This window comes from Podarcis gaigeae (genome assembly GCF_964106915.1).
Source record: "Podarcis gaigeae genome assembly, chromosome: 9".
Taxonomy (NCBI): domain Eukaryota; kingdom Metazoa; phylum Chordata; class Lepidosauria; order Squamata; family Lacertidae; genus Podarcis; species Podarcis gaigeae.
Window position 1 is genome coordinate 12,543,244 of NC_139685.1, and position 20,023 is coordinate 12,563,266.

The 20,023-nt window shown below is 44.1% G+C and overlaps 1 protein-coding gene across 2 annotated transcripts in view; it reads right to left on the bottom strand.

Moving 5' to 3' along the window:
- The window catches only part of PPARGC1A (PPARG coactivator 1 alpha), a 658,152-nt gene extending 638,734 nt beyond the window's left edge, over nt 1-19,418 (bottom strand). Inside the window, exon 1 of one of the 2 annotated variants that reach the window (XR_014567979.1) lies at nt 19,092-19,418. Coding sequence is in view for 1 of the 2 variants with exons in the window: in XM_083754902.1 (XP_083611028.1) it covers nt 19,092-19,223 (132 nt within the window). In the remaining variant the exon portion in view is untranslated. The remainder of the gene's footprint in view (nt 1-19,091) is intronic. The other variant, XM_083754902.1, reaches the window with a different exon arrangement.
- Nucleotides 19,419-20,023: the final 605 nt, after the last annotated feature.

The window sequence follows — 20,023 nt, forward strand, 5'->3', positions numbered from 1 at the left end:
TATTTCAGCATTTTCACCCCAAACAGCATAATTTACCAGTTTCCACATTTTTAATACATTTCTCTCCACAGGGACAGTATGACTCACTTACCCCAGCAGGGAAATCATCTACAGCGTCAGACACTTGAAGCAGTTCCAGTAGTATCTAACACTAATACCATTATGAGTTTATGACTAGCGGCTCCCATTGCCTCAAAAACAATATGTGACCCCATTATCCATTTATTTCACCCTGCTCCCATATTTTCTTTTCAAGTATGCCTTGCTACAGGCTTCTATTTCTTCCTCCCAGCAGTGCTTTAGCGATTTGCAGTTCTTCTTATCTTTCTGCAGATTCAGTTTTAGGATCCCCTTATAATTGTATCGCGCAGCACACTTCAAGGTGCACACCTAATACACAAGTGTACAGATGCAGCATGTGCATGTTTTCAACTGCGTGAATTATTGGATGCAGTGGCAACCACAAACATGATTACTACAGCTCTGTGTGTGAAGTGTTGAGTGGCGGCACCAGAAAAAATATCTGTGTGGGAGGAGGCACAGAAGGAGCAAAGTATATTTCTAGGTCGGTGAGTTGTGTCCCACATGTTATGATCTCTGAAAGAAAAATAACAGTAGATGTTAATTACAGAGTCCAGCAACTATGGGGAGTAAGGAGGCAAGCTGCTTGGTGTGTTTTTTCGGGGGAAGACCTGCTCATTCCTGACAAGAGTAACCAGTCTTATCAACAAGACTGTCTCTCAATGGCGCCTGTTTTCATTGTTGTTGTTGTTTAGTCGTTTAGTCATGTCCGACTCTTCGTGACCCCATGGACCAGAGCACGCCAGGCACTTCTGTCTTCCACTGTCTCCCGCAGTTTGGTCAGACTCATGTTTGTAGCTTCGAGAACACTGTCCAACCATCTCGTCCTCTGTCGTCCCCTTCTCCTTGTGCCCTCCATCTTTCCCAATATCAGGGTCTTTTCCAGGGAATCTTCTCTTCTCATGAGGTGGCCAAAGTATTGGAGTCTCAGCTTCACGATCTGTCCTTCCAGTGAGCACTCAGGGCTAATTTCCTTAAGAATGGATGTGTTTGATCTTCTTGCAATCCATGGGACTCTCAAGAGTTTTCATTATCAAGCTTATTTCTCTGCCTTCCAAGTATTTGCTTCATTTCTCAGTAAAACTTTTAAACAGCAGACTATTTTACAAGCCTGCCCTATTACCTGTAAGGTAAAGGTAAAGGAACCCCTGACCATTAGATCCAGTCGTGGCCGACAATGGGGTTGCGGCGCTCATCTCGCTTTATTGGCCGAGGGAGTCGGCTTCCTTGTCATGTGGCCAGCATGACTAAGCCACTTCTGGCGAACCAGAGCAGCACACGGAAATGCTGTTTATCTTCCCGCTGGAGCAGTACCTATTTATCTACTTGCACTTTGATGTCCTTTTGAACTGCTAGGTTGGCAGCAGCAGGGATCAAGCAACGGGAGCTCACCCCGTCGCAGGGATTCAAACCACCGACCTTCTGATCGGCAAGTCCTAGGCTCTGTGGTTTAACCCACAGCGCCACCCGCGTCCCTATTACCTGTACTTTTTAATAAACCACATTTGCACTCACAGCGAGAGAGGGCTTCCCCCATTGACTGGCAGCACAAAGTTCTGAAAGATTTAGACTACACAATCACAACTGGTACATGACCAAATATGCCACAGCAAGATCTGAGGAAAGCCAGAGTTATATATAGCACAAAGAAGCCACAACATAGAGATGGCATTACCGCACAGTTAAAAAAAAATATACAAAGGAGCAGAGGAGCAGTTTTACCAATCAAGGGGATTATAATTCTCTAAGAATGCTTATGTAGAATTAATCCATTCTCTATCCACTTCTTCACAACAAATTCTGCAGGGCTTCTGCTTCTGATAATGAAAGTCCCTTTATAAATTTATTTGCAATGCAACTGTTATTATGAGTGTCAGGAAATCAATTAATAAAGTTGCCAAGGCTCTTTAGAGAGAGAGAAAAGGCCTTTAATAACTCCTAAAAAGAGTGTGTGTGTTATACAGCATATTGTTTAAATCCAAAAGTAGCATCAAAGACCAGCAACGTACGTGTGTGTGTGTGTGTGTGTGTGTGTGTGTGTCACAGCACTTTTTAACCACAGCCAATTTTCCACTGCACTGTGGGTACTATTTATCACTAGGGTACATTTCCATATAATTTTAATCCTCAAGGATTTATAAACCCTTTGGACTCCAATTTAAAAAATAACAGCAAATGCAGTGTTATTTTTGTTTTGTCTAACGAATTTGGCAAGGAAGTCACGGCTTCATTGTTCTAAACAGACACAATATTTAATTATGTGTCATACGTGGAGTGTGGTGGAGTCTCCTTCTTTGGAGGTCTTTAAGCAGAGGCTTGACAACCATATGTCAGGAGTGCTCTGATGGTGTTTCCTGCTTGGCAGGGGGTTGGACTCGATGGCCCTTGTGGTCTCTTCCAACTCTATGATTCTGTATTAAAGATCTCTTTATTGGTGGCAATTATATACAGGCCTTTCCCCTTTAAATTCAAACATGCTTGTAGACCATACATATAGCAACCAAATTTGGTTTCAAGAAATATGAAACAATGCACAAAGTGATGCATTTTGCATTACCTTACTTATGCTCCTAAAAAAACCCAATGTTTTGAGTTTTAAGAGAACATGAAGATTTTTAACAAGGGGCAGTATACTACCTAAAAGACCGGAATGAAAAAGAACCACTTTTTAAAACTTCCACTCTTTTAAAGTTTTCCTGAAATCAATAACCACACATTATGCCACTGCAAGATTTATTTAAAAAGCAAAATAATCTACAAGAATGAAATTCTACTCATTACACTTTTTATTAGCAAAGCAAAAAATAAATTTTCATCTAGACTAGACTATCCCAGGATACATTATTAAAAGAAACCGACATTACGTAAGCAGACTGCCATTTGCACAACACTAATTCATATAACCATCCGTTACCCTAATCCTGAAGCACACTGTATTTTGAGAGTGCACAGGAGGCTGCTAGAGGGGGGGGGGGGCTGGAAAAAAAGAAGACCCATTTTGCAAATGGAAGTCCATTCCAGAGACATATGAGCAGGTTTGGAAATAACCCTCTGACTGCTTCTCCTGCTCAAAAGTTAAGAATTTATTTTACTAATTTCCCTTCCAACTCAAAGCACCTAAGGCAACATACATAAAAGGGTGAAACCACAATAAAACCACTTCATGTACGATGGAAATTAGTGATGTACCCCATACGACAAGAGACGTATTTTATCCCCCTCCCTTTAAAACAGGCATAGGCAACCTTGGCCCTCCAGATGTTTTTGGCCTACAACTCCCATGATTCCTAGCTAGCAGGACCAGTGGTCAGGGGATGATGGGAGTTGTAGTCCCAAAACACCTGGAGGGCCGACGTTGCCTATGCCTGCTTAAAAAAACACAATAAAACACACAACTCAACTCCATTTGCTCAACTCCAAAACCAATCATACCTTCATGTCAGATTATTAAATTTGCACAGTGCTGAGAATATCAATGGTGCACATTGTGTTATACCCACAATGTATAAAAGAGCATTTAGTGAAGAAAGCTGCAAGTATATAAAGGTGTGAAAATGACTGGAGGCCACACAGAATGGAAACAGAAACTCTGCCTGTATGAATGAATATTATCAAAGTGTGTGTGTGTGTGTGTGTGTGTGTGTGTGTGTGTGTGTGTATACAGTGGTACCTCAGGTTAAGTACTTAATTCATTCCGGAGGTCTGTACTTAACCTGAAACTGTTCTTAACCTGAAGCACCACTTTAGCTAATGGGGCCTCCTGCTGCCACCACGCTGCCGGAGCATGATTTCTGTTCTCATCCTGAAGCAAAGTTCTTAACCTGAAGCACTATTTCTGGGTTAGCGGAGTCTGTAACCTGAAGCATTTGTAACCTGAAGTGTATGCAACCTGAGGTACCACTCTATATATACACACACTCACACTTTCTCTGTTTTGACAGCACACACACACACACACACACACACACACAGCCACAGCCAAAACCAATAATAGTTTCAAAACCTTGTGTGATCTCACTTGATAGTCAACATTCAATTATGTCTTCCCTCCCGTTTGCACACTGGAAGTCCTCAACCCTCTGAAGCAGATTTGGGGGGCACTGAGAAATTACAGGGGAGGGGGCAGACATCTGATCTCACTGCATTGGACCTCCCCCAATATCTTTAGAAATACGATGTGTGGAAACCCCTTATAATTGCTTTTTAACACATTTAGCAAAGCAAAACTACACAGGAAGTCTAATTTCATGCTAAATAGTGAAGAACTCCATGGAAGTTTCACAAGGGAAACATTCTTGGTCTCTTAATATCTTCCATGCCCATCAGTTAGGGCTTAACTAGAGGCAGAGCTTATCAGGACTAAATTCCAGAAGTTTCCTCTAATGCTAAGGGGCCAGCCCTGCTGCTACGCAGTGAAGCCATTAAGGCTGTGCTTCTGAAGTTGTGCAGAGCTGTTTTGTTGATCTCATCACCTGGACCACACTCAGATGGAGATAAAGACATCCTGAAATTCTGAACATCTTCCTGCATATTCATTAGTAAAGTATACCACCGTCAATATTTAAAGCTTTTTGTCTTTCTCCTCCTCCACTTTTAATGATGATGATGATAATAATAATAATAATAATAATAATAATAATAATAATAATAATTTATTCTTTATACCCCGCCCATCTGGCTGAGCTTCCCCAGCCACTCTGGGCAGCTCCCAATCAAGTATTAAAAACAATACAGTGTTAAATATTAAAAACTTCCCTGAACAGGGCTGCCTTCAGATGTCTTTTAAAAATAGGATAGCTACTTATTTCCTTCACATCTGAAGGGAGGGTGTTCCACAGGGTGGGTGCCACTACCGAGAAGGCCCTCTGTCTGGTTCTATGTAACCTCACTTCTCTCAATGAAAGAACTGCCAGAAGGCCCTCAGCACTGGATCTCGGTGTCGGAGCTAAACGATGGGGGTGGAGACGCTCCTTCAGGTATACTGGACCAAGGCCGTTTAGGACTTTAAAGGTCAGCACCAACAATTTGAATTGTGCTCGGAAACGTACTGGGAGCCAATGCAGATGTCTCAGAACCGGTGTTATGTGGTCCCGGCGGCCACTCCCAGGCACCAGTCTAGCTGCCGCATTCTGGATTAATTGCAGTTTCCGGATCACCTTCAAAGGTAGCCCCACATAGAGCGCGTTGCAGTAGTCCAAGCGGGAGATAACTAGAGCATGCGCCACTCTGGCGAGACAGGTTACTTTCTCCTCCTCCTGCCCTATTTATAGGAAAGACTGGCAATACAGTTGACGCTCGGGTTGCGAACATGATCTGTGTGGGAGGCGCGTACGCAACTTGCAGCGTTCACAACACGCAGCGCCGTGTGTGCACAAGCGCGGGTTGCGATTCAGCGCTTCTACTCATAGCGCGACTGCCGAAACCCGGAAGTAACCCGTTCTGGTACTTCTGGGTTTCGGCGCATCCGTAACCTGAAAAAATGCAACCTGTAGCGTCTGTAACCCGAGGTATGACTGTATATAATAAGGGTTCAATCCAGCCCAGCGGTAGACAACCTAAGGCCCAGGGGCTGGATGCGGCCCAATCGCCTTCTCAATCCAGCCTGCAGACAGTCCGGGAATCAGCGTGTTTTTACACGAGTAGAATGTGTCCTTTTATTTAAAATGCATCTCTGGGTTACGGTGGTACCTCTGGTTACGTACTTAATTTGTTCTGGAGGTCCGTTCTTAACCTGAAACTGTTCTTAACCTGAAGCACCACTTTAGCTAATGGGGCCTCTTGCTGCTGCTGCACCGCCGCTGTACGATTTCTGAGCTCATCCTGAAGCAAAGTTCTTAACCAGAGGTAATATTTCTGGGTTTGCGGAGTCTGCAACCTGAAGCGTATGTAACCCGAGGTACCACTGTATTTGTGGGGCATAGGAATTCATTCATTATTTTTTTTCCAAAATATAGTCTGGCCCACAACATGGTCTGAGGGACGGTGGACTATATGAAAAAGGTTGCTGACCCCTGATCCGCCCAAATGTGGGCACACTGTCTGTATATAAAGGAGTTTCTCCATGGTCAACACAACTCTGGAACATGAGTTATTTGAAAAATACACAGAGGGCTGAATGATATGGGAGGCATGGACAGATCACTAAAAGAAACTACACGGTTATGCAAACTTTCATTTGTACAGTGCCATAAATCTGCATAATTGATGCTATTAACAGTTTTCATTCAAAAACATCAGCTAATCAAGGCTAATAAGAGGATGTTCAAAGTAGCAGCTAATCCTACCATCCAAGTGTTCAAAATTCTCCTACTCCCCAAGCAAGCATAACAGAGACTTAATTCTTTACAACTGCATATTAAGGTTAGTGACCTTACAACCACCTATGTTTCTGTTTTATTTATTGTCAATGCCTAAATGTTATACTTGCCCATAAATCTAATTAACATGCTCAAGATGAACTGCGGCCTTCTGGGATATTCTTTACCATAACAGAACAAGCCAACAGAACGATCCCCACTGTTTAGAGCGAACTGTTTCAACTGGACACATGTCTCATGAATCATTAGTTTTTCTAATAACTATTCTTAGGGCAAATTCTCCTCTGTGCCCTTTTATTTTAAAAGGGCCATGCATTTAAATAAATATAAATTCAAATTAATTCAACCTGGAGGTAACTAATGCAAATCTTCTATGTTTCATTTCTTTATATCAGGGGGAGGATTCCAGACTCCTGTGAACAATTTTAGAAGTGTCAACAGAATTCAATAAATGTTGTTTTTAAAAAATCTAATTATTTGTCACAATACAACCACTATCACTGCCACTTTTCTGTGTGGAGGTTTGTAAACTGCTTCCATCTGAGAAGTAATTGATTCCATTTTTATCACTTGTACCAGTTTATGTGGCTGTTCTCTTCCAGCAAGATGATAACATCTATTTGCAGCAAATTATACATTATAATTCCTCATTCAAAAGCTGTAATGGAAAACAAAAATGCTAATTTATGCTGTAAACGGAAGTAGAGAATCATAATCATTCATTGTTAACATTAAGGACTAAAACTGCTCTTGCAAATAAATAATAAAATAGATTAAATATGGGGGAAGAGAGAGCAAAAGCATGAGACAAGAGTTATCTGAGAAGTGAGGAAATAAACTGGTTTTTCATGAAGCTGAGAAACAGAGAGAGACGGAAGAAAAGTTGTTAAGAGTAAAGTACGTAAGACTTTTGTTCTATTATTTGTGCTCCCATGGATATTTCAAACATGCAATGAATAAAAACATACAAATTCCAGTTTCTCAATTGAAAATGGAAATGGGACATGGTTTCCTAAGGTGCTTAGAATTCTCAGCCCTAAATAGTGAATTTCATATGAGGGTGTATCACTGTCTGCCAAGGGGCCTCCAATTTATAAAATACAGCGACACTCTGTAAACCAGAGTTTACAGGTCATTTGCTCTCATTTCCTATTATTAAAGGTAAAGGGACCCCTGACCATTAGGTCCAGTTGTGGCTGACTCTGGGGTTGCGGCACTCATCTCGCTTTATTGGCCGAGGGAGCTGGTGTACAGCTTCCAGGTCATGTGGCCAGCATGACTAAGCCGCTTCTGGCGAACCAGAGCAGCGCACGGAAACGCTGTTTACCTTCCCGCCGGAGCGGTACCTATTCATCTACTTGCACTGCGTGCTTTCGAACTGCTAGGTTGGCAGGAGCAGAGACCGAGCAACGGGAGCTCACCCCGTCGCAGGGATTTGAACCGCCAACCTTCCGATCGGCAAGTCCTAGGCTCAGTGGTTTAGATCACAGCGCCACACGCGTCCCTCTAATTAACCACGGTTGTATGTTAACATGTGCACTAATACAAACTATACTGTACATAAACCAGGTTGCTTCAGACCCACTTCAAACTATTATTTTCCCTGATGTGTGAGGCAGTCATGGTCTACATATATCTCTGTATTTACACAGAATAAACATACACTTAAACCTCAGAAGTATTTGGGGAACCATTTAATAAATGCTTACAACAATACAGTACTCTTATTTGTGTGGGGGCCAGTCCTGGCATCCAGAGCCAAATTAAAGTAATCCTCAGTCCTAAGTATATTAATAAATAGAGTCAGGTATCATCTCTCTCACACACCCAATCAAGGCCCCCAAGAGCCCGTTGGGCTACAGGTGTTATGGGCCCACAGTTAGCAGGGTGCCCAGACACCTAGCTTTTGTTAAGCAACAACAACAATGTAAGTTGATCAGATTCCTATAAAGGGAATTAAAGAGCAAAACATGCAAGCAAGCTTGAAGATTATGCAAAGCAGTGGTTGAGGAAGTGCACCCTGTTACACAGTGAGAATATATGGAAAACTTGTACGCCATGGCTGAGTCATGATATTCCAGACTAAAGTACATTCATTATAGTTTGCACTATATAGTAGCTCTTATTATTTAGATGGCAATACAATGGTACCTCTGCCCCGTCCAGCGTCCATTTCGGCTGACGTCCGCGGCAAACCCGGAAGTACCGGAACGGGTTACTTCCAGGTTTCCTGCCCGTGCAAGCGCAGAAGCGCTAAATCGTGCTTAGCACATGCGCAGAAGCCCAAACCGCTCTGCAAGCGTGCGCAAAGTGGCGCTTTGTTGAGCGTCCTTTTCATCGTTTTCATCAATATTTAATGCTGTATTGTTTTAAACACTTGATTGGAAGCAGCCCAGAGTGGCTGGGGAAACTCAGTCAGATGGGCGGGGTATAAATAAATTATTATTAGTAGTAGTAGTAGTAGTAGTAGTAGTAGTATTGAGTGTCCGGGGCTCCGGAACAGATACCGGACTCAAAACAAGCTACCACTGTAATTGAAAAAAATTACACTCAGTCAGTGGTTTTTTTTCCCCTAAAAAAAATGTTTAGGGGTACTCTGATTTTCCTACTCATATTGAAATACTGCCCCTCAATGAGGTCAAACTTAGATCACAAAATGTTTAGGGGTATGCGTCCCCCCCCCAGAAAGAAAGCACTGCACTTAGTTATCAGAAGGATGGATGTACCGATTCAAGCAAATCGGATGGATGTACCGACTGTTAGCAAATAGTTTGCAAGGTTACCTTAAAAGATTGGTAGGGGTATAAACATAATTTAGCACCAAACATTAATTAAAATGTATGAAGATTGGGTGCCTAAAATACTGTTCTTGATCTCTCTTGCTGCAATACTGAAAGCCGACAATATCATCCCATTATACACAGCAGAAGAATCATAGATCATGGTACCACAGTTTTGAATATAAACCATGGATAATATTCAGAAGATTGACGTCTATTTCTTATAATTTGCACATAGAAACATAACTTTCTGTTCACCCTCAGCCACTTTATAGTAAATGTTTCAAATCTAAAGATCACACTACAGTAAAACCAAAGTGGTTTTGGGGGGAAACACAATATTCTCAATGGGCAACTGTTTCCATTGAAGCAATCACTCCTCATATACACTTTGTATTTTCATAAAAATCTTTCCAAGCAATAATCAACACAGAGACTTAGGCAGGGAAAGAAGTTCTGCAACCTGTTAATTTTGCGGTAAACAAGTTACATTTATAAAGAGACATAACATTGAAACCTTTGGAGTATAATGACTGTGGTCCAAAACTAAAAAATCCTCTCTCAGTTGACCAAAAACAAATCATTCTGCCACAATGTAGTAAATCACTCCACTGCTGCCCTTTTATATTTAATACCTTTCAGCGGTACACATTTATCTCTACACTAGCATAGTCTACTCATTGATTTCCTATGGTCACGCTGGAAGAAGGTTCTGCTTCCCTGATGATGAGTACAAAGGGTGGATGAGCCCATTCTCATTGCAATGCAAACCCTGCACTTTTACATTTCTGCTAACCCACCTGAACATTGGACCAGTTAAGAAATAACTCTGCCCTCTCCATTTAGTTACATAACTGTTACTACTAACACATCTTCCTTCTCTTGCATGTAAAATTCTGGATTCCAGCCTGCATAAAATAATGAAAACCTTTTTAGACCATCATATTTCAACTCAGAATTTCTACTTATGTACAAAAAGGAGTAAGCCTCACTGAAATTCTATTGCCTTGCAGGCCTTTTTCACCTGGTTTGGGAGAGTGAGGGCCTGATTGACTCCAGCTACAAAAACTGAGGTTGCTGAACAGACTCCATCTGGGGAAGTGTTGTTGTGGCAGCTGCTGCCCCCTTTTGTATCTTTATTTTAGATCTTCTTGTCCTTTGTGTGGAAATTGTTCTGTTTGGTTGTGTATTTCTTAATGTTTTATATACTGTTTATGACTTCACTTGTTATGTTGTGGTTATGCTTTCTCCATGTTGTAAGCCTCCCTGAGATGGTGTGAACTGTGGAAAAGTGGCATACAAATAAATTTATGTACAGTGGTACCTCGCAAGATGAATGCCTTGAAAGACGAAAAACGCAAAACGAAAGAGTTTTTCATTTTTTGAGTTGCTTCCCAAGACGGATTTCCCTATGGGCTTGCTTCGCAAGACGAAAACGTCTTGCAAGTTTGTTTCCTTTTTCTTAAAACCGTGCATTCACTTGGAGGAGCAACTCATAGCATGCGGTGTGGTAGCCTTTTTTGAGGTTTTTGAAGACTTTGGTGATTTTTGAAGCTTTTCCAAAGTCCATGCTTCGCAAGACGAAAAAATCGCAAGATGAAAAAACTCGCGGAACGAATTAATTTCGTCTTGCGAGGCACCACTGTATGTATGTACTCCAGAATGCATTCATCTACTGGTGGGAAGAGAGGTGCTACTTTTTAATTTAGTAAACTGAATTATTTACTGTGAATTAGCATCATATTCTTACACAGCACTACCTTTCCAAGGTTTCCTCTGGAGCATGGATACATCTTCTACACTTAAGTTTAAAGGTGCATATCCTGTTCTAGATGTGAATTGTTTTATTGAAATGAACAACCCACACAGACCTGTAAATAGTAGTTTGCCTGATTGCCTAGGGCAACAAAAAATCATCCATCATACCAGACATGCAAGCTTTTCTATGTATTTGCTTCATTTCAGGCTATTGGCACAAGACATTTATGCTGTCTAATAAACTTTAGTTGATTTATTCTCAAGGGACGCGGGTGGCGCTGTGGGTTAAACCACAGAGCCTAGGGCTTGCCGGTCAGAAGGTCGGAGGTTCGAATCCCCGCGACGGGGTGAGCTCCCGTTGCTCGGTCCCTGCTCCTGTCAACCTAGCAGTTTGAAAGTATGTCAAAGTGCAACTAGATAAATAGGTACCACTCCAGCGGAAAGGTAAACAGCGTTTCCGTGCGCTGCTCTGGTTCGCCAGAAGCGGCTTAGTCATGCTGGCCACATGACCCAGAAGCTGTACGCCAGCTCCCGCAGCTAATAAAGCGAGATGAGCGCCGCAACCCCAGAGTCGGCCACGACTGGACCTAATGGTTAGGGGTCCCTTTACCTTTACTTAAACTTTAATGGATCTATTCTCAAGAAGGAATGAACACTAAAAAAAAAACCACACCCAACCACTCACCACCTTTTCCTATGCAGTATGAAACTCTGGCAAACTAACACACTTAACACAAATAATAGCAGCATTCAAACATAGTTCTTATAGGGACAGAGGGACAAAATTATATTTCTAGAAAGCCTTTATGACCTGTGCAACTTAGCTTTCTTGTCTCGGTAATTTTAGACCTAGGCTTAATTTAATATTCACCTAAGTAAAATTTGCTGGTAGGAGACCAAGTAATCTCTCGTTGCTGAAACAACATTTCTGTTTAACGTTTATGTTGTTATTATTTAATACTATTCAGATGCAAAGCCCACAGAAGAATTGCCCTCTAACAAAGAGACTGGGTGTCAATAGATACTGCCCTATGCAATGGCTGGACTGCAACATCTTTGCTCTTTGTGTCTGAACTTGCCCCACCCTCTGGCCCTAGGAGTTCTCATAAGGGAGCTGGTCCTGGAGAAAGAACTGTGAGGGAAGAAACTCCATCAGGCCAGGCCACCTTCCACCTGCCTTGCTCCACTCTCTGCTTCTCAATTTGTATTGTATTATTTTATGTTCTGTGGCTTGCCGTTGTTTTATTGATATAGTTTAGAAATTATTTATTATAGCTGTTGAGTAGATTTCTGTTTAACGTTTATGTTGTTATTATTTAATACTATTCTAATAATTGTTGAATGTTACTTTTTTGATGTAGGTTGCCAATTTAAAGTTATGTTTTATTATCACATTTTTGGATCACATTAAAGATGTACATTTTTTTGTTTCTTCAGCTTGTAAACCGCCTTGAGTACTGTAAGATAGAAAGACGGTATACAAATTAAAAATGATGATGATGAACCTCCTGGCCACAAACATTAACTCTAGAGACACTCCAGCCCATCTCACCTACTTCCATGCCTTCTGATGAAGACCAGAAATCAGGGAAGAAAACACCTTTGCACTGCATTTTTTTTATGGGGCAATGCTAATGACAAAAGACTGACCCAGTTCTCTACCTGTGAGAGCCCTGGGATGAAAAAGCTGCTACTTAGCACTGCACAGTATCTACACAAGATATTATATACCAAAGCCCCAGATGAACTGGGGGTGGGGGGTGGGACAGCGCTCTGGCTTGGGAATCCTGACCTGGGCACAGTGGCGTAGCGTGGGGGGTGCAGGGGGGCGGGCGCAACATCTGGGGGTTAGGGTTAGGGGGCGCAAATCTACGGGTTAGGGGGCGCAAATCCACGGGTTAGGGGGTGCAAATTACTTGCCTTGCCCCGGGTGCTGACAACCCACGCTACGCCACTGCCTGGGCAACCACTCCTGACTATCATTTTAACGCTAAATTGATCTCAAACAATGGCTGGCAGGACCCTTGTCAATTCCAGTTCAGTGACTTATAGGATTCCCTTGCTGTGTGGCAGTGTTACTTGAACTGAGCAAAGTTTATTTATTCATAACATTTATGCACTGTTTGTTTGTTTAAGAAAACCAAAGCAGTTTACAAAAGATACAACAGTAAAATGAAGAAAAATTCACAACCATCCTTTAAAACATACAAAAGTTAAAATGTTACAATGCGGTGCTAATAAGGTACCTCGGGTTAAGTACTTAATTCGTTCTGGAGGTCCGTACTTAAACTGAAACTGTTCTTAACCTGAAGCGCCACTTTAGCTAATGGGGCCTCCTGCCACCGCCACGCCACCGGAGCCTAATTTCTGTTCTTATCCTGAAGCAAAGTTCTTAACCTGAATCACTATTTCTAGGTTAGCGGAGTGTGTAACCTGAAGCGTATGTGTTAAGTTGTGGGTGAACATATCAGACAACACAGCGATTCTTCAAACAGCTCTTGTTTATTCACAGGCCAGAACAGAACTGAACTGAAGGGTTCAGCCAGCCTGCTTATATAGAGCTCCAATACAAAGCAACTGTAACAATTTTCTAAAACTATCCAATCACTGAACGTCACTTTCAATCCCTTATTTGCATAACTATCTACAGTATCCCCCTGCTGGCCCAGGGTGAGAACTTCAGTACATAACAGTATGTAACCTGAAGCGTATGTAACCCGAGGTACCACTGTAAAGCCAAGGTTGCAGGTTCGATTCTCATAGGAGACAGCTACATATTCCTGCATTGCAGGGGGTTGGAAAATCGTCAGGGTCCCCCCCAACTCTACAATTCTCTGATTCAATTAAAACAGATTAACATTATCTCAACTTTCTAAGCATCTGAGCAGCCTTGTCTAAACAAGAATGCTTTCAGCAGGCCCTAAGAAGAGTACAATGAAGGCACCTGCTTGATATCAAAGGCAGGGAGTTCCAAAGTTTCAGTCCTGCCACACTAATCGATCAAGTTCTTACAGACAGATGGTGGTGCCAGTGGCGTAGCGTGGGGGGTGCAGGGGGGCTGGCCGCACCGGGCGCAACATCTGGGGGGGGCGCGTTCGCACTCGCAGCTCTCTGCCCCTACCTGGCTCACTCACTCTCTCTCACTGCTGTGCGAATCCAATCCGAGCCGCCGGGTCGCCACCCACTGTGGAGGGGGGGTGCCAGGCGTGCGGGTTAGGGGGCGCAAATTACTTGCCTTGCCCTGGGTGCTGACAACCCACGCTACGCCACTGGGTGGTGCAGATATTATGTGGGATCTGTAGTACCGCCAATTCTGCTGATCAAAATGGCTGACTGGTCACATGACATGCGGGGCAAGGCCACCACATAGTTTGAGGGACGGTGGACCGGCCCATGGCTAGAAAAGGTTGCTGACCCCTGGTCATGTTATTAGCACAGGCCAAACAGCCACCCTTTTCTTTTCTTTTTTGAGAAAAATGAATCTGCACATTTATTCCAGAAGTAACATCCTGTACATTAAGACCCACAGCCCATGGGTGGGAATGCAATTAATCATCCCATCTCTGCTTTTGCTGATACAATCAACAGTCCCCCATTACATATGCCTTAAAGGAAAAAAATACCAGCAAGAGAATAGATCAAAACACTGTACTACACTACAGGGCTGATGTAAACGACTCTTTTGACTCCCCAGTAAAATGAGTCACTTCACAGAAGTGTTTAAATCACAACATTCTTCCCACTGCAGTATGCATATACTAATAATGGACTTATTTCCCTTTGCAAATGAAAAAGTAGAAGGGCATTTTTTTTAAAGGTTTACAAACTCTAACATTTCTGCATAAAATTAAATGTGGATTACAAAGAGCTGCCTTTGGCTTTGGGGTGGGTATGAAACTGCCGAACGATAGCTACACAAAAATCCTGGATTTCTCAGAAAGAATTACCTGAGCAACTGCTTTCCAAAAATACAAAAAAAGCTTCAAAATGAACCAGAAAGTCCCTTCTCCCAACAATAGGTGCCAGTGCGATTCTGTTTTTTCCTCTATAGCACAGCTTCTGTAAACAGCTGTGACATCACTGAAAGGGAGGAGTCAGCTGATTTCTCACAAACTGATTGGTTAGACTGGTGCCCTGAACATTTTGCTTTGTCTTGCTTTGTCTTGCCTGTTCTACAACAGATTGACACTTAAAATAAAGAAAAGAAAAGAAAAGAAAATTATTCTGAGCTTAGGCTCATTTCCAGCAAGTACACTTATAATCCCCTCACAGTCATCCTGAAAGGCAGGGGTAAAGGTAAAGGGACCCCTGACCATTAGGTCCAGACGTGGCCGATTCTGGGGTTGCGGCGCTCATCTCACTTTATTGGCCGAGGGAGCCAGCGTACAGCTTCTGGGTCATGTGGTCAGCATGACTAAGCCGCTTCTGGCGAACCAGAGCAGCGCACAGAAACGCCGTTTACCTTCCCGCCGGAGCAGTACCTATTTATCTACTTGCACTTTGACGTGCTTTCGAACTGCTAGGTTGGCAGGAGCAGGGACCGAGCAATGGGAGCTCACCCCGTCGAGGGGATTCGAACTGCCAACCTTCTGATCGGCAAGTCCTAGGCTCTGTGGTTTAACCCACAGCGCCACCCACGTCCCTTGAAAGGCAGGGGTCGGGGACCCTAAAATATCCTCACTGAGTAACTGCAAGTTCTTGTGCATACCCAAAGAAGCACCTTTGATCCTGACTAGGTTCAACAGTTAGTTTTCTTAGTGCTGGGTGTCCAGGGTTTTAATTTGGAACAGCTAGCTTGACACTTGTATTATCAAATGCAATTTCCCAGCTACAGCTCTTGTGTGACAGTTCTATGCACACTACAAAGAGTAGTTTCTTTGAAGAAGACTCTCGACAAATCATGCTCTACATCTGAATGCTGAAAGATACCAGGAAGGTTTCATGTCACGGAAATGCAAAATAATAATAACAGTAAATAAATAAAACATACAGTGTGATATTAGAAGTTAGAAATCAGAACAATTTACTCTGTGTTGCAGGGCTTCAAAGCTGCACAGTATCTCTCTTCATTCTTTCTACTTGGGAGTTTATACAATGCAAGTGTTGCTTTGTTTATGCACAGTTTTATTACAATATATATCCTGCTATGCCAGGAACAGATTTAGCAAGTCCTTGTTGAACTTCTATTGATATTTACAAAGGATGCTTTTATATGGTATTAGATGTTCACAGAGTGCATCATATTGATCTAGGAATAAAAAGCTGTTTCCCCCCACTATAGCTTGCCTGCCCTTTTTGTGGTATATTGAAATTTGAGGATTTCCTCCCCTACACAAAATTGTACTACTAGACAAGACATTTTTTTTTTCCTGGGTAACTGCTGCTGTTATATTTAGAGAGCAGAGATAATAGCTTGTATACTCTTAGCATCACTTTAAGCAAAAAGTGGTGTCTGACATTTAATTCTAAACCATGTCTGACATTTAGTGCTATATTTCAGCAAGAAAAAAAAACATCACTTATAAAAAGTAATTTTGCACCTTTTCACAATTAGTTTCTGATTGCAAATTGCTAGTGAGCATCACTCTGCTATTCTCTACTAGATAATTTAAGGCAACTGACCATATGAGATAATATGATTGTGAAGAACAGAGGACAACTTCCTGCATTATACATATTTAACTGTAGTTTGTATACTACATTTCAAGAGTTTACAGACCTACTAAAATAGATCATCTTCCCAAATTATCTCTCTGATTCTTGCCCGAAATAAAATGCAGCATTAGTCAGATGTTCTATGAAGTGAGCAGCTATAGATTTACCAGCAATTTTTCTACTTCACAGCTGAAAATCCTTTAAAAAGATACACACTAGAGAGGACATAACATTTCACATTTATCCACTTCTGTAAGTTTGGAACTATTTAGGGAAACCATTTTTACCAATACCTTTCCCAGCCTAATGGATTTCTCTGTTTGTACAAACCACAAGCAAGTCTGTCATAAACTACACTGTTGCTGCACAGACATGTTGAGACGTGCTCAGCAAACCATACTGTATTACAGATACAAAGAATAGCGCCCATGATATGGTAAGCATTTGTATTTGGCAGCTAAATAATGCCAGTTTTAGCCCTTTCAATGGGGGCAAACATGAGAAAGCAAAAAGATGGCAGCGTGACCCACAGAATGGATTCCTCCCCCCCCCCCTTTCACAGGCAGGGACTATATGGTTCTGCTCACTTGCATGATGCATCCATCTTTGCAAAAGCTAACTTTGTGAAATCAGCTAGGTTTCTGTTCATTTTTAAAACGTTTGCTCTGAATGCCAGGCCAGTGGAAATAGAAGGTAAAACACATCAGCAATAGCGATTCCCATCCCTATCTAGCAACCCTTCCTTTCCCCCCAGTGTGGACTTGTACAGTCATCCATCACACTGACCTGACACCAGGTGACTTCCTCATTGGGTGCTGATAAATATTTCCTCCCACCCAGAGACACACTAAAGAGTTCGATACTTATTCCGCTGCTTACTGGGAAACACAACACAGTTGTCAGGGCTCCAAAAGCCCCCATCAATAATAATACTCTGTGCCCCTGAGCTCCCTTTTCCTTCTCTCTCTCTCCCTCTCTCTTTCTCTTAATGTCTAAAGCTCTCAGACTGGCTGCTGAAGAAGGAGCCTTCCGTATTAACAACTCCTGGAGGCAGAGAGAGAGAGAGAGAGAGAAATGTGCAGTCTCTTTATCCTGTGCTGCGAAATGTAACCTTAAACTGGCAACTGCTAGTTTGGGGATTTTAGTTTCCTGGAAACCAGGGCTGCGAGCTGCACGTTTTTCCATGAGCTAAGCAACACTTCTGCCCCCAGTAGAGAAGGAAAGGGAGCGCACAAGTCTAGCCCGGTCACCATCACCACCACCACCTGACAGGCGGGCAAAGTGCCAAAGAGATTCCACCCTGCTCCATCCTTTCCACCAGGCTAGGGAAGGAAAAGGGGAAGGAGGAGTTGTCTGTCTGTCGTTCCCTCTCTGATATTGCTTTGTCTCCTCTGCCTGCTGGGGCATCTCACTTTCTCCAGAAGCCTCTCCCTCTATCAAGTCAACTTTTCTCCCATCAGACAAACCTCCACAACCCCCAAAAAACAGAGCTCACTTGCAAGATAGTTTCTGACATGACTCGGTGGCCCAAAGACTTTCACCGAACAAGCAGTAGGGGCAGCAAAAGCCCACCACATCAGCTAATTCCAGAGACGCTGGAGGAGCTCTTTTACCAATATTCAAGATTTCCCACAGAAATGATCCTATTATTACTATTCCCTCCTCTACAACGCTGTGTTGTTGTTTTTAAAGGGCTCTCTGTGGGCTTCAGGAACCAGAGTAGGGATAAGAAGAAACTGGAAAGGGCTTTGTTTGGCTGCAAGCTCTGCATTGCACAGTCATCAAAGTTAAGTGTGAGGGTTGGGGAAGGGAGATGGGGGAAGAGAGAGACGGGAACGGGGATGCTTTTGATATCAGAGTGCGGCCCAGCCTTCCTATGTGGACGTGGTGGGCATCTTCAGCCATCCTAGGGAAGTTGCAGGAGAGAAAGCACTGGAAGCCGAAATTGATTAAGGAAACTGAGGAAGGGGGCACGTTTATTTTTTCCTTGGAGGAAAGGGAGGAATAAAGTGTCGAGGACCTCCCAAGCAGCAAATTCACCTGGCCACTCTGAAGGGGAAGGACTCGGCCAGAGAAAGAAAGAGAGAGAGAGAGAGAGAGAGAGAGAGAGAGAGAGAGAGAGAGAGAGAGATTTGGGGAAGGTTCTGCTCGAGTTCCCCTGGTCTGCTCTGGAGTTCTTTCTGGGGAACGCACATTTACCCCAAGAAAGGGCGCGCGCTCTCCCTCTCTGGCGCACCTCGGAGGAGAAAAGGGGGCGTGAAACCGCCCCCCCCAAATATCTCCCGTGCCCCCCTTTGGAAACGCGCACGAAACTGCCCACCCAAAGGAAAAGAAGCCGAGCCGAGCTTGGCCGAGAGCGAGACCAACAGGCGTCGAGTCGAGGCGCAACACGGGCATTATTTCCCCCACCCCTTCCCACGCCGCCCTCCGACCCCAGGAGGAGAGCGCTTCCCTCTCTCTCCCCCCCCCCAAACTACTCCTTCCCTCCCCTTTCTTTTACCTGGTGGCTGAAGGGGGCTTCCCAAGAGGCGGCGAGGTTGCAGAAGGAGGAGCAGGAGGAGGTGGCGGCGGCGGCGCTGGAGGAGGAGGAGAGGGAGAAGGCGGCATCTTCGGAGAGCCCGCAGCCAGCCATGCCTCCCTCTCGCTGCCCACGGTGAGAGAGAGAGAGAGACGGGGAGATGGAGACGCTCGAGCGGCGCGCGCGGCACTTGGGCAGCAGAGCCTGGGCGAAACTCTTCGGCGTCCTGGAGGCGCAGGGAGAGGCTGGCGAGCGAGCGCAGCGGCAACGGCGGGGCTCTCTCTGGACGCTCTCCTTCTGGTGTGCGGCTCTTTGGAGAGGCGCCGTCAGGAGCCACCGCCGGAATCACGTGGGCGCGCTCCCTCCGCCGCCCGCCCGCCGCCGCCGCTGCTGGGGACACACAGGCTGCGTGTGACCAACAGCCCGGTGCTGCCAAAGCGACGCCGAGAAGCGCCCCGTGCTCGGGTCCCGCCGTCGCCGCCTCCTTTCCGGCAGAGCGCGATGCGTAAAAAGGAACCGGCTGGCCCCAAATGCGCCAAGGATGCGCGCTTGGACTGGGGAGGGGAGCCCGGTCTGTTCAGGGAAGGAGGGAGGCGGGCTGGGCGAGGGTCGGGGTGCGCACGAGGGATGGAGAGAGTGAGAGAGAGAGAGAGAGAGAGAGAGAGAGAGAGAGGAAGGAAGGAAACAAGCTCAAGTTGGAGAATCTGCAGATTTTCAGCCCGAGCGCCCGGTGTGTTTTGTTTTTATTTCTCAAACATCAGGTTGCAGCTTATCGCTGCAGCTGGGAACTTCCGTGCATGTGCAGAGTGCATCTCGCTCTCCCGCGCGAAAGTGCCTGGTCCTGCTTCTTCTCCCCCCCACCCGACCACCACCACCAAATGACTGAGCTCAGAGAGAGAGCCTCTGAGCATGTG